This window comes from Diplotaxodon limnothrissa, linkage group LG19 (genome assembly GCF_057381915.1).
Source record: "Diplotaxodon limnothrissa isolate DT_005_m linkage group LG19, D_limnothrissa_male_GT1.1, whole genome shotgun sequence".
NCBI classification, from domain to species: domain Eukaryota; kingdom Metazoa; phylum Chordata; class Actinopteri; order Cichliformes; family Cichlidae; genus Diplotaxodon; species Diplotaxodon limnothrissa.
In genome coordinates this window covers 16,721,274-16,736,639 of record NC_140614.1, presented here as the reverse complement: position 1 = coordinate 16,736,639, position 15,366 = coordinate 16,721,274, and the positions used below count along the sequence as shown (strand labels likewise).

The window sequence follows — 15,366 nt, the reverse complement described above, 5'->3', positions numbered from 1 at the left end:
ATGAATGTGTTTAAAACATAGTAAAGCAAATATTAATTGAGGTCATGTTTAATTCATTTATTTTAGCCTTCATTTGTTTCTCTTCAGTTTTGTATATTTATTAGACAATTGTGATTTGATTTCAGTTCTGATTTTGGTGATCATGATCTTCCATACTGTTTGAGTTTGTGCAGTCATTCAAATTCTCAGATTCCAAGACGAAACTGAAAATGACCAACTACTTAAATTTTGTCAAAACAACAACAACAACAACAACAACAACAACAACAACAACAACAACGGGGTGATGAACAAATACTGCGTGCTTCAAACTGTCCTTTTCCCTGCTATTAATGAAATTCAAGCCCAGCTCTTCCTCCCTCCCTCTTCCTCCAGCTATGAAATGCAACAAGCTCTAACCTGTTCCTAAGTTTCTGTTTAGATCTTGGACGTGTTTCATTTCTATAGAAGTGAAAACTCACACAGCGGCTGACAGTGAGAGGAGAAATGGCACAAAAAGGAGCTCAGCTGAACAGGGAAATCTTCTCTTGTTCAGTCTGTCTGGATCATCTCGAGGACCCAGTGACCATTCCCTGTGGACACAATTACTGCATTAACTGTATTAAAACCCACTGGGATGAAAAGGGGAGGAGAATGCACAGCTGCCCACAGTGTAGGAAGACTTTCACACTGAGACCTGCCCTGGTGAAAAACACCATGTTGGCAAATTTAGTGAAGGAGATAAAGAAGACTGGACTCCAAGCTGCTCCTGCTGATCACTGCTATGCTAGACCTGAAGATGTACCCTGTGATGTATGCACCGGGAGAAAACTGAAAGCCTTCAAGTCCTGTTTAGTCTGTGTGGCATCATACTGTGAGAAACACCTTCAGGATCATTATAATGCGGCTCCATTGAAGAAACACAAGCTTGTCGAGCCCTGCAAGAAGCTCCAGGAAAACATCTGCTCTAGTCATGATGAGCCGATGAAGATTTTCTGTCGTACTGATCAGCAGCATATCTGCAGTCACTGCAAACTGATTGGCCATAAATACCACGAAACAGTCCCAGTTGAAGCAGAAAGGACCAAGAAGCAGAAGGAGCTGGAAATGAGTCGACAAAAACTCAAGCAGAGACTCCGTGACCGAGAGAAAGACGTGACGATTCTTCAACAGGAGGTGGAGTCCATCAATCAGTCTGCTGATAAAGTAGTGGAAGAAAATGAAAAGATCTTTGCTGAGCTCATCTGTCTCATGCAGAATAGAAGCTCAGATCTGAAGCAGCAGATCAGATCCCAGCAGGAAACTGAAGTGGGTCGAGTCAAAGAGCTTCAGGAGAAGGTGGAGCAGGAGATCGCTGAGCTGAGAAGAAATGACGCCAAGCTGGAGCAGCTGTCATGCACAGAGGATCACAACCAATTTCTACACAGCTACTCCTTACTGTCAGCACTTAATGAGTCTACAGACTCATCCAGCATCGAGATCCGTCCTCTGAGGTACTTTGAGGATTTGACAGCAGCTGTGAAAGAGGTCAGTGATAAACTGCAGGATGTTCTGAAAGAGAAATGGACAAACATCTCACTGACAGTCACTGAGGTGGATGTTTTGCTGTCAGAACCAGTGCCAAAGACCAGAGTTGGATTCCTAAGATATTCACGTGAAATCAGAATGGATCTGAACACAGCTAACACATCAGTGTTATTATGTGAGGGGGGTAGAAAAACCACAGCTGTGAAAGAACAGCAGTCATATTCTAGTCATCCAGACAGATTCACTGGATGGTGTCAAGTCATGAGTAGAGAGAGTCTGACTGGACGTTGTTACTGGGAGGTGGAGTGGAGCGGGAAACAGGTTTATATAGCAGTCGCATACAAGAGTACCAGCAGATCATTGCTCTCAGATGAATGCGGATTAGGATTCAATAGGACATCGTGGGCATTATGTTGTGACCGAAATGGTTTTAAATTTGTGCACAACAATTCTCACAAGGCTGTCTCAGGTCCTCAGTTTGGGAGAGTAGGAGTGTACCTGGATCACAGTGCCGGTATTCTGTGTTTTTATAACGTCTCTGAAACCATGACTCTCCTCCACAGAGTCCAGACCACGTTCACTCACCCGCTTCATGCTGGATTTCGGCTTTCAGATTATGGAGACACTGCTGAGTTCAGGAAACTCAAATAGAGAGAGGTCATGTAAGGGACAGTTAGTTAAAATGCATGTTCGCAGAATGCCAATGCAGACTTTCTATTGAGTAGAGAATTAATTTTGAAGTCAGTTTTCATGTATGGGTATATTTCAGAACTATTTTACTGCTATGTTTGTGCTGCATTTATCTATGCTGACTTATAATAGTGTCTTGATTAATGATATTTTCAAGAAATATGTTAAGGCATACTTTTTTAATGGTCTTTGCTACAACTTTTTTTTATCCTGACTTAATCTTTTGTCCTTTTGGGTCAGTTTTGTTTTTGTTTTTTTAGGTTCTGTTTTAATAGATCAGAAGTTGTTCAAATAAATGTACAGACAAAGAACCTAGACTTACATTATCATTATTACAACCTCTTTGATCACTGGTGATTATCTGCTTGTAAACAGCTGATACTGTGAATCAGTTGGTGAGATTTTTCTTGACTAAAGAAGCGAGATGTCCACACTTTACTCATTATGTTAATAAACTGAAGCCTTACAGAGTTATTAAAGTTGAACAAATAAACAAATGTCTCCTGTCTTAAATCCAGGTTACTGTACAAACCTGATGGCCAAAAAACAAAAGCAACATGAAAGCATAACTGAGAGTCTTACACCTGAAAAAGAAGCTTTGTGTTTTGAACAGAAGATTTCTCTTCTTTTTCTCTGGATGAATCTTAACATTGTGGCAAGCTCAGACAAGTAGGAGACAGAAACTTCTGTTTTAACTTGCTATTTCTGCCTTAGCTGTTATACTAAGCTACAGGGAGCACAATCTTTTATTAGGAACACCCCTTCACACACACACAGCAGTGAGAGGTGGTAAATGGACACAGCCGTCTAACTCACTGTGCTCCACCAGCCACACCAAACACAGAACACACAGCAGGACTAATGTTACACACTAACACAAAAATGGCAAATCAACACCTGATAACTGTAACTGCCGTTATAACCCTACAACTTACAACACGTTAACATCAGGTATACAGTCCCATAAGACCTTGGGCCAGTGGCCCTTCCCCCTAGCCCGCTACAATATTATGAATTTAAATTGGATATGTGAGTGCACACATTCACGCAACTGAAGCATTCATTTGGTAATATATCATTCACAGAAATCAGTCATTGCCCTTAGTTTAAATAAACACTGGTTAGTTTTTTCTTTATCTTTTTACTTACTTGTCTTTTCTGTTTAGCAGGCCTCTTTCAAAAGCCCCAAACAGCTGAAATGCATTCCTCTGTAATTGTTGGCTAAGATCTTATGAACAATAATCCTCCTGTGATTGCTATTTGACTGCTTTTGTACCGTCTCCAGATTTTTCTAAACCAGGGGTGTCAAGCATAAAATCTCAGATAGATTTTTAACTTTTAGCTGTATTTACATTGATTTTACAGCTTTTCTTATTGATAACAAATCCCCCTTATTAATACTACACCAAAGTAATTACGTAAGAAATATTTTTTTTTTCACAGAAAAAAAAAATTCTCTTTTGAATTAAAGGTCTGGGGAAAAAGGATTCTTGAATAATTCATGGACATGTGTTGCTGTTGTTCCTTGTTTGTGTGTATCAGTGGCTGTGTGTGTGGGTGTGGCAAATCACTGAGTTTCAGGCATCATCAGGCCTGGTGGATGTGTGCGGAGAGCACACGGACACTTACTTTTTGGGGAAGACATGATGCGGCAGTCAAGGGAGAGCACGGGGATTTATTGTCATTTATTGCACTGTAAATAAACGCGCTGTTTGCTGTGAGGAATCCTGCATTTTGGGTCCTACTTCCCCCCATCCCCACGGTCTACCATACAGACCGTGACAAAAAATGTATATCTTTATAATAATGTAATCATGTATGCAATCACTGTAGTCACCCACTTAAAAACAAAGCACCCTGTATACATCCCTGTTGTAAACCTTTGAAAACATCTTAAATTTATGCCTTTTGCTATCAGAGACAAGCTGATTCACAGTGATTTCCCACCTAAAGGGCACGGAAACGTTCTGTTTCAACTTTTCTTTAATGTCGTCCTGTTCTGTTTGGGGCCCCAATGTCTGAAGAATCAAGATGCTTCAAGGTGCAGGTGTGAATCTTTGGCACCAACTTCAATATTTCAAGGCAACAATTGAGGAGTTTGCCTGTAACATGGTAACAGTTCCTACGTTGGTGCTTTCTGTGATGTTTTTAGAAAAGCAAAGTATGAAAATATTAAAAACAAAACAAAAACTACAGCGCAGGCCCAGACTCATGAGAGGAAATGATTTTCCGTGCTCAGAAAGTACAGATTTCAAATACTCCGGGCGAAGCTGTGTGCCGTCCAATCAGCGTTCAGTGGATGTACGGAAGTGAGAAAAGATGCCGTCTGACGGGAACCTGCCAAGCTAACGGCTAAGAAGAGGAGGTGAAACAGGTGCACTTTCAAAATAAAAGAAAGTCTCTATCATTCTATGAATAGATTTGTGTTAGACGTTTGTTTTTTTTTTTACTTTTTACACACATTCATATAATTGTTTATTTTCTTCAAGTTTCAGACTATAGCCTAAAAGTTCTAACGCTTTCCACATAGTCACAGTCACCTTTATTTTGAAAGTTCAAAGCGGAAGTATTTTGTAAATTCGAGCAGTCTGATTGTGGAGGCAGAGCAGTAGGGTCCTGCGGGTCGTTTTTTGATAGAAATTAGCATAGATCTGTCAATCTAAAGTTTACATTTTGTAATCCCTCTCTTTACAACATGCAGCAGGTCGACACGTTGTTGCACATCGCGAATTTCAGCACACTGTTTGTGTGCATGGTGCTCAAGTTCCCGCAGATCTTTGTACTGATGCGAGCGAAATCTACGACCGGAGTGAGCCTCAACAGCCTTCTGCTGGAGCTGATCGGGTAGGCTGCTGTCCCGCTTCTGGGATGTTTTTTTTTTTTTTTGTTGTTTCTTGCTCTTAAATTTTGTTACATAATCTGTTCACGTGTGCGAGTATCCATGTAATTTAGTAACTTCAAGCTGCTGTGATGATGGGACGTCTTCCTCTTCCTCACTTGTGGTTGGTGTTCAGCAGTAAAGGCGGACTCATCCTGTCAGAGAGCAGCTACAAATGCTTCTTCTGAAAACGCTGCGAGACGCTCAACACTAAAAGCTCTGGTGTTGTCTTTGTTACCAAAATTCTTTCTCCTTAAAGGCTGGATAAACGATGTTTAAAAGTTACCACCTTACTGGTAACATTCTAACAACGTTGAATGTTACCAGTAAGTCAGAATGTTACAATCACCGCGTAACCCTACAGTACAGGTGATAGAATCGCTGGTATTGGTATTGACTCGATACTAGCGTGATAGGACCGATACTTAGTTCTACAGCATATTGATACAACAGAAGTTGACTAAGTGCTTTAGAGAGAGGCAAGTTTCAGGTGTCCTCCCCCGAAAAAAATCAGCTTCAAAATACATGAAAACCCGAAACGTTTGATTTTATTGCTCATTGAGATGTGTACATAATTTTCAAATTGATGATTGATCATAAATCATGACACTGGTCTCCCCAACACAAGCTGCCTTTATACGTCATAAGTATCAGTATCGGCAATACCTATCCTGCATTTTCAGTATAACACAGTGCTATCTTACTTGCATTTCTTTGGACTGTGGAAGGAACCCATGCAGGTACAGAGAAAAAGTGCAAACTTCATCCCTAAAGAAATTTCTTTTCTTACTCCAACACACCCTCAAACTGTTGCAGACAAAGTGCTCTCCATTAGCTAACATTACAGTATAAAAAATTCTGTCACATTAGGCCTCAGTAGCATCCTGAAAATGGTTATCATGTAACATCCTCAGCATTGCAGTCAACACATTTTGCCATAGTTAAGCTTTATGTACTTTTGTCCATGTTTTATCTATGGAGAGACGGACTGAGAGCTTTTAAGACATATTTTAGCATTTTAACAATATTTCTGTTTTGTGTGAAATCAACTGTACTGTTCACAGTAAGTCTGCTAAAGACCAAAACTGCCTTCAGATGATAAGCTTTTGGAACCAAACACACAAGTTATACTCCAATATAATAGTACTCTGTATTTCCATTTATATAGATGTATTACTCCTGTATAGTATCCAGATTGCAGGATTAGCAGTGCATTTCATTATAAAAGTTGAGTGACTAAAGCCATCCAGGGGGTCAGACTGGATCCGTTGGGCAGCTCATGGAGAACAGGTTTGACACCCCCATCCTAAAACTCCTACAGAATCGCTGATGTATAGCAATACATTTTGGCATAAATACCACTTTCACTTTGATAAAAGAAATGAGTATTTCTTACAGATTAAAACTTAAATAGGACACAAAGAGATTGTGTTCCTAACAGCTGAAAAACTACAGTACCTTAAAATGAAAAATATAATCCTACTGCGAAGGCTCAACACTGAACAATTGTGCTTTGTTTGCACAGCTGAAGATTTTGGTTAAATGATTAAAAACGGGGTAAGAGTCAGCCTCGGCTGGCTCTGTGTGAAGCTTTGTGCAGTCTGCTGTTGAATCAGTGCAGCAGATTAGAGCTTGAAGTGCTTCTTATGCATTGAACAGGAAGTGTTGTGGTTACCTTCACTGTTGGAGCAGGACGGATAAAGACCGTGTCTGTAAGTCTGCGTAATTTCTCTCTCTCCTTGGTGCCTGGCAGTGGCTGCACTGTCTGAAATGTCCCCACTGTTTTGGTAAGCGTTAGCTTGCTGTCACTGTGCATGCCACGCTGAAACAGTGAAGACGTTTATGTAGTTAGTAGTAATCTACACAGCATGGCTACAAAGCAGCAAAGAAAAGCACTCTTGTCATTCGGCATGAACGGTTTTGTCACTAGTGGAAAATCATTTCCACACACGCCAATATTAAATAGCTCTATTCTAGATTATATTAACTGGCAGTTGGCTTTATTGATCACTACCTCTTCCTAGGAACAAAAAAAAAAAGTCCCAACACAATAAAGCCTATCTGAGAGTGGATAGGTTAATCTGCTATTGATTTCACCATATGATGTTATTGTGTTATACTGTTTATTTAACACTGTGGGAATCTCTCTGTGTGCACATGTATGCATCTGTACGGTGGCTTGCATAACAGGGCTGGGAGGCTCAAACCTGCCAGAATCAAAACAAACTCATTAGTGCAGAAGTAAAAATGGATTATGTCATCAAATGCCCCAAATGTAAACTGTATGTATAAATGTATTTTATAAAATGGGACATGAATTGAGATGCTTTTACTTGCTTTTTTTATTTACTTGTCTTTGCATGAATATCTCAGTTCATTTGCTTTCTTTTTAAATTTTTGATGTATTCAGTACATCCATCCATCCATCCATCCGCTTTTGTGCTGCCTGTCTGGGCTGTAAGAGCAACAGTCTAAGCAGAGGAGTTCAAACCTCCCTCTCCCTAGTTAGGAGGTGATGCCAGTGTGGTCCTCAGCCAACTGACAGCTGTAATCTCTCTCCTGGTTCCTGGGTCTACACAGAGCTCTCTTTCTTTACCTATAAAATCCAAGTCTTCCAAGTCAGACTCCTAAAGTGCCTTAACTTGCTCCTCACCCTATCTTTGCATTCATGAGCGCTGACATTGTATTTATTTCCATTTCATTTTCCCTTCATTTATCTCTGCAAACATTTCTGTTTGTCTTTTTACGTTCCTTTATGCATTTCTAACCACTGCAATCTGCAAGCACATTTGCATAATTTAGCAGAGATGAAAAATAAAAAAAGGAAAATGGAATAATAGATGTTTAGGGGGAAAAGCAAAGGAAAATACTTGAATGGGAAAAATAATACACTGATAAACAAAATGGAAAATTAATCGATATAAAGGTAGCTAAATATAGAAGCAAATTATAAAAAAATTATACACTCAACAAAAATATAAACGCAACACCTTTGTTACTGCTCCCATTCCCCATGGGATGGACGTAGAGACCTAAAATTCATTCCAGATACACAATATAACCATCCCTCCCAAACAGTGGTCACAAATCAGTCCAAATGTGTGGTAGTGGGCACATCTGCTATATTGAGATAATCCATCCCACCTCACAGGTGTGCCACATCAGGATGCTGATCTGACATCATGAGTAGTGCACAGGTGTACCTCAGACTGCCCACAACAAAAGGCCACCCTGGAATGTGCAGTTTTTTGCGCTACTGGGGGTCTGGGGACCCAGAACCGGTCAGTATCTGGTGTGACCACCATTTGCCTCATGCAGTGCAACACATCGTCGCATGGAGTCTATCAGATTGTCAATTGTGGCCTGTGGAATGTTGGTCCACTCCACTTCAATGGCTGTGCGAGGTTGTTGGATATTCGTGGGAACTGGTACACGCTGTCGTATACGCCGGTCAAGCACATCCCGAACATGCTCAATGGGTGACATGTCCGGTGAGTATGCTGGCCATGCAAGAACTGGGACATTCTCAGCTGCCATCTGCCCTGAACAATGTGAACCATGATTCATCCGTGAAGCGCACACCTCTCCAACGTGCCAGACGCCATCGAATGTGAGCATTTGCCCACACAAGTCTGTTACGGCGACGAGCTGGAGTCAGGTCAAGACCCCGATGAGGACGACGGGCATGCAGTTGAGCGTCCCTGAGACGGTTTCTGACAGTTTGTGCAGAAATTGTTTGGTTGTGCAAACCAATTGTTCCAGCAGCTGTCTGGGTGGCTGGTCTCAGACGATCTTGGAGGTGAACCTGCTGGATGTGGAGGTCCTGGGCTGGTGTGGTTACACGAGGTCTGCGGTTGTGAGGCCGGTTGGATGTGCTGCCATATTCTCTGAAACGCCTGTGGAGACGGCTTATGGTTGAGAAATGAACATTCAATGCACGGGCGACAGATCTGGTTGACATTCCTGCTGTCAGCATGCCAATTGCACGCTCCCTCATTGCTTGTGGCATCTGTGGCATTTTGCTGTGAGACAAAACTGCACATTCCAGGGTGGCCTTTTGTTGTGGGCAGTCTGAGGTACACCTGTGCACTACTCATGATGTCAGATCAGCATCCTGATGTGGCACACCTGTGAGGTGGGATGGATTATCTCAATATAGCAGATGTGCCCACTACCACACATTTGGACTGATTTGTGACCACTGTTTGGGAGGGATGGTTATATTGTGTATCTGGAATGAATTTTAGGTCTCTACGTCCATCCCATGGGGAATGGGAGCAGTAACAAAGGTGTTGCGTTTATATTTTTGTTGAGTGTATATTAGTTCATTTGATTTTAAAAAACAAACAAAAAAAAACAACTATTGGCACATTTAATGGCATCTTGATTTCTTTACGGTTTGATTGCAGTCAGTTCAGCCCTCTATAGAGGAGACCTTCTCCTGCTGAAGGCTACCACTGTTGATTCATCGTGTTTGCTGAGCACACCGAGTCGAGCTGCTCTCATAAAAGAGTGAATGAACTGATCATCATGCCGCCGCTTGGATCAGAAACTGCTTGTTGACTCCCCGTGTGAATCCCTTCCCACAACATCAAGTTTTAAGCAGCCACTGATTCTTTGGCTCGTTTGCCCCTGAGCATTGTTTCTCATTTTAATCAGTACTGAATATAACAAAACACCTCCAGTTTAATAACCTGACACCATATGCTTTACAGGTTCATTGTTTTTGTAACATATCAGATGTACTACGACTACCCACCGCCAACCTACTTGGAATATCCCATCCTCATTGCTCAAGGTAAGTTATGCTGTTACATAAATTTCCTCTGCTTATAATTATCTCCGCAAGTGTCTTTTTTTCAACCTTGTCTTAGATCCAGATTCCTTAATTAGTTTATCATTCAGTCTTAAATGCCTCGCGTTGCTCTCTGTAGTCTCTGTCTATTGAGATCATTCAAAAGGAGCTCAGTCATATTAACGTATCTTGTTTAGTAAAGCTGCACATATGATTGGCAACTTCATGCCCGTGGCAGTGGTGGAGGAAATTAAGACTTTTCATTAAGTGTAATTAAGGGTAGAGAGATGGGCAAAATAAAGTTGGAAAAAACAGAAGGAGTCTGAATACACTCTGAAGCATCTGCAAATATCAGCAGCCCTTGAAATGGAAATCAAACAGAGCTGTAAATGGTGCAAGTTATAACCCGCCGTGTGTCCTCAGACGTCATCCTCCTCCTCCTGATTCTTCACTACAACGGCAGCCTGCGGCAGAGCCTCATCTACGCCGTGGTGTATCCTTTCACTTATCGCACCAATTGATGTGTTCGTTCAATTTGTGCAGAAATCAATGACCCATTAGACTTTTGTGTCCCTGCCTTAACGTACTTGTGCTCAGGTTTGTGGGAGGCTGGAGGCTCCTGACTCTGGAGAAGTGGATTATAGATTTGGCTATGGTAATAAACCTGTTTAAAATCAATCATAAGTCAGATGTGTGCGTGAGAGACAGAGTCAGCAAAGAGATGGCATGTCATCAGTCAGGGGCAATGAGGTGGAGCTTTGAGAAGAAACTTATACAGACCTCATTTCACCCGGTGTTTCTCACCCAGACCTTATAAATGCCAAATGGCCCGGTTGGTTAATGAGATGAACATGTCTCAGGGCGTTTTGCATTTAAATAGGTGAGAGCAGCGAACCCTCCACATCCTTTCCTCTTAAAGTTTGACCGAAGCAGCAGAAGGTGTTTGAAACTTTTTGAAATTCAGCTCCATGTTCAGCTTGTTATCACATGAAATCTGACCTTCTCCTCTCAGAGCCTGTGCACTTTTATTAGTGCAGCCAGTAAGTTTGCCCAGCTGCAATGCCTGTGGAGGTCAAAGGACGGCAGGCAGGTTAGTGCCCTCTCCTGGGCTCTAGCTACCTACACGTGTATGGGTGAGTTTAACCAGCCAACAGTGTTCGCTGTGTTTTTTTTTTTGTTGTTGTTGCATTCCCCACTGTATGATTAGATATACATTTAAGTTCGTAGCTGTCACTGGCACAGTTTTGAAAAAAATTTCTCTTTTTTAGCTGTGTACCAAACGACATTGAAGTTGTAGTATTATAACTTAGTTTAAAATAAAAACTTTGAGGTTAAGTTTGAGGATTTTACCATTCATTCATAATACGTTAAAAAGTAATTCAGTAGTCTTTGTGGAGAAGTCTCAGCAATTTCTTCAAAAATTATAATAACTTTAGGAATTAAAAGATCTACTGCTAATTTTATTTGAAAGCCAAATACAAGCAAAAGATAGCAAGAACACATTAATGCTGATTTGAGAGGAAAATTGAGCTAGTGAGCCCTACAACCTGGATGTACACAGTTTATATTGGTGTATGATCCCAGGATCCTTTCCATGATTAAGAAGAAACCATTCACAAAGGTCATCATCAAGAGAAGACTTTTGATAGATAAAGATCAACTTGTGAAAAGAAATGTGGAGGTTTCATAATCCAACTCTGTAAAAATGTTACATAACCGCTGTTCATGGGGATAAACTGCTCAGATTCATACAAATGCAGCAAAGACTTACTGCAAAATCACCTCAAGGGGATCTGAAAGTTAAGTGGAATATTCTATAGTAGGCGAGTCGATCACCTATTCAAAACCCAGTGAGTTGCATTTTAAAATTAAAGGTAGAAACAACAACTGGAATCACTTTAAATTTAACTCCTCAAATTAAAGCTGAGCCCTGAGTCTATATTCAGTAGATCACTTAAACTTGTTTCTGTACTCAGCTTAAAAAAAAGAAAAGAAAAAGCAAATACGGTGTGATTATCAGAAATTGTAACAAACTGCAGCATGAAAACGTGCCAAGGATACTGTTGCTACTTTTCATACTGCAGTCCTATCGCTGTCAAACTGAATCCTGTTAAGCACTTTTATCAGTTCACATAAATCCCCCTCCCTAAAGTAACAAGTCTACTCTTTCATTTCATGAATATGCACGGTAGTGTTTATTCAGCCCCCAATTTAATAAATGAGCAATCCAACGCTTCATTAATGAATGATCAGACGCTCTGTCGGGTAACAGGGATGTCATTAACTCTGCTTCCTCTTTGTTTCAGCTCGGATTTACACCACCACAGTGACAACTGGAGACGTGCAGGGTAAGTCTGTCTGAATTACTAATGACTGTGGGAGGTGTTGCATCCCAGAATTTTTAATGAACACTTCAAGGAAAAATGATTTGTTTTCTAAATAACCATCGTAGATTTAAAACGAGCATTTTTTGTGCTCTTCTCTGGGAAATATCCTAAATAAATAAAAACCACAAGGAAGTGAATAGTGACTTTGTTTTATACTTAGCGGTCGAATTCGTTTAGATTAGACTGCTTTAAAACAAAAAGGGACGTTAGTGCGGATGAGGCCACCCGGGCCCGTTCAGTAATCTATCAGTAATGCATCATACTTCTATATTTCAGCAAGAGTAAAAGTGGGGTTTACAAAGCATTAGTGAGACCTCCTATGATGTATGGTTTGAAGATGGTGGCACTGACAAAAAGACAGGAGGTGAAGCTGGAGATGGTAAGATTTTCATTGGCAGAGACCAGAATGGACAGGATTAGAAATGAGAATATCAGGGAGAGATGGTTTGGACGTGTGCAGAGCAGAGATTGTGGATGTACTATACAAAGGATTTTGAATGTGGAGCTGCCAGGCAGGAGGGAAAAAGGAAGACCACACAGAAGGTTTGGGGATGTAGTGGAGGACACAAGGAGGATGCTAAGGATAGGAGGAGGAGAACCGGAGTCTGGTTAGTATTAATGGCTAACTTTCAGTCATAATTAATTAAACTGGCAGGTCTAAAGGGCTGCTTCTTTACAATAATGAACGTCAGTAACAGGACTGTCATACAAATTTACACATCACCGGAAACCTGCAGTTTCTTATAAGACCAAAGGATTTCAGGCATCTTTTACCTGGAGTATCTCCGAGTAGTCACCATTTGTAACTCCAGCTCTGCTGTCCTTGTGTGATTCAGAGACGTCGCTGTCAGCTTCCGTGTTTCTGATCATCTTTTCTCTTTGCAACAGTTCTGGTGCGGTTCATAGCGATGACCCTGCTGAACCTGTGGGTGTTGCTCACTGTGCTCCACTATCAGAGACGCGGCAGCAGCTCCAAGAAGAAAGACTAAGTGTTTAACACTGGATTCTGCAGATCAAAGACAGCTGGGTCACTTTAGGCACAACCAATACTGTAAAATGAAACTGACGGGTAACAAGAGGTCTATCAGCAGAGAGATGATTTTTTTATATAGTCTGTCTTCCCTGTTAAAGCCACACATTTGTTTGAATAACATTCCAGTTTGTAAAAATCTGTTGATAGGAAGAGAGACCAATGCTTTGCCATACAGTCTGTGAAAAAAAAAAAAATCTATTGTTAGACACGACCCCACGTATATGTGAAACGATCCTATTCCGGGTAAATTGTTTTGGAAAAGCTTTTGTATATGTAAAGTTATTTTCTGAACTGTTTCAATAAACCAAATTCTACCTTTTTACAGTGAGGTCATTTAATTTAAAATAGAAAGTTGAGTATGGGAGCTCAACACTGCCAAAATTCAAAACAAAACATTGCATGAAATATGCCACAAATTCAATCTCAGATTGATGTGATTTAATTTGCTTTATTGTAACTCACCATGTTTCTGGACAAAGACACAGTTCTTGTGATTGTGACACCACCACGGTGGATTTCAAATCAAACAGGATTTGACTGAAGTGCAGACTTTCAGTTTTAATCAATATGGTTTAACAAAAGTATTGCAGAGACTGTTTGGTATTCAGGCCATTTGTATTCAAGGTCCTCTCAGAGGCTCAAAATTAATTGGACAGCTAGCTAACGAGCAGTTCCATGCCCAGGTGAGACTTGTTCCCTCATTATTCCATGACAGATTAAGAGGATAAAACACCTGGAGTTGATTGCAACTGTTAAACTTGCAGGGGATATATATGTATATATAATATTTATATTGCGCGCCAGTAAAAGATGAGTGGACGCCATCATTTCCCAGATACACCAAATTAAACCAGAGACACAAGGAAAATGAACAAACTTGCCAGCTCAGCGACACTTAATCAAAAGGCCAGCGTAAACATTAAGGGATAACATCTACAAGAACCTGCAGAGTTCTGAAAAAAATATTTGGACAGATTTGATTTAACCTTCATTTATGCAGGTAGTCAGGTAGACATTGAGACTCAATGTCTCATTTAAAAGAGAAAGAACAGATGAGCTGTCATGGTACGAGAATGTAAGGAACCAGGTCACTGGTGTCATGTTAATCCATTGAAATTTGGCCTATACTCACCGAGGTCAACTCAGTGCTTCATTGTTAGAAAACTGATTTAAAAAAAAAAAAAAAAAAACCCTTAGAACTTATGATTCTTATTACCGTGGTCATTTTTGCAACATATAGAAAGTACTGTGTAAAGATTTAAAGTATCAAATTTGACCTCTGACATATCCTTCAAGAAAAATAGTGTAATCGGAAGGTTAAAGTGATAATACTTTGTAGAGCCATTTAAAATTGTTTCTTACTGCCAAAAGTATTCACTCAGCCATCCAAATCATTGAATCCAGGTGTTCCTATCACTTCTACATGTGTATAAAATCAAGTACCTAGGTGTGGTACCTTGACAGGATGCCACCTGTGGAACAAGTCCAGATGTGAAATTTCCTTGTTACTAAATTTCCAGTTAGTGGCGTCATGACAAAGCAGAAGCGATTGGGAATGACAGCTCGGCCACAAAGAATTTTCTTTTTGCCTGTCCAGTCCGTCACTGTAGCACTCAGAATTATTGTCTGAAGGCCAAGAATTTTCTTTTTTAGATTTCGGTATTATTTAATGTGTTTCTCTTTCGTGTTTCAGTAGTTTGAGTATGACTGACAGCTTGTGTTGGACTCAATATCAGAATACGGAGGATTCCATATGCCTAAAAAAACAAAACAAAAACAAAAAACAGTGGAATAAAATCAAAAATATCAATTTGTCACAATTTATATTTATTATACAAAACTGCTTACTATTTAATATTTTTTGTGGCACATTTTTATTTTGGCACTTTTGGTTCACCACAGTTGTACACCTCTGCAGAATGACAACGTCTAACATTTTTAAAACAGAAAAACGATCCAAAACCAGAAGGCACATCCATGTCTTTATTGTTGAAGTGGTTATTATCATAGAGCTGTTTGATAGCAAACATGCAATCTGGATGTAGAACCCTTAAATACAAAGTTGACAAGGCTGTAT

At 40.3% G+C, this 15,366-nt stretch overlaps 1 protein-coding gene across 1 annotated transcript; it reads left to right on the top strand.

Moving 5' to 3' along the window:
* The first annotated feature begins 4,800 nt into the window (after positions 1-4,800).
* On the top strand, positions 4,801-13,527 carry slc66a3 (solute carrier family 66 member 3). Its single transcript, XM_085343114.1, has 7 exons — positions 4,801-5,040; positions 9,790-9,872; positions 10,293-10,362; positions 10,467-10,524; positions 10,882-11,002; positions 12,176-12,217; positions 13,145-13,527. The coding sequence occupies exons 1-7, from the start codon at positions 4,892-4,894 to the stop codon at positions 13,243-13,245; spliced, it is 624 nt and encodes a 207-aa protein (XP_085199240.1). The 5' UTR covers positions 4,801-4,891; the 3' UTR covers positions 13,246-13,527.
* Positions 13,528-15,366: the final 1,839 nt, after the last annotated feature.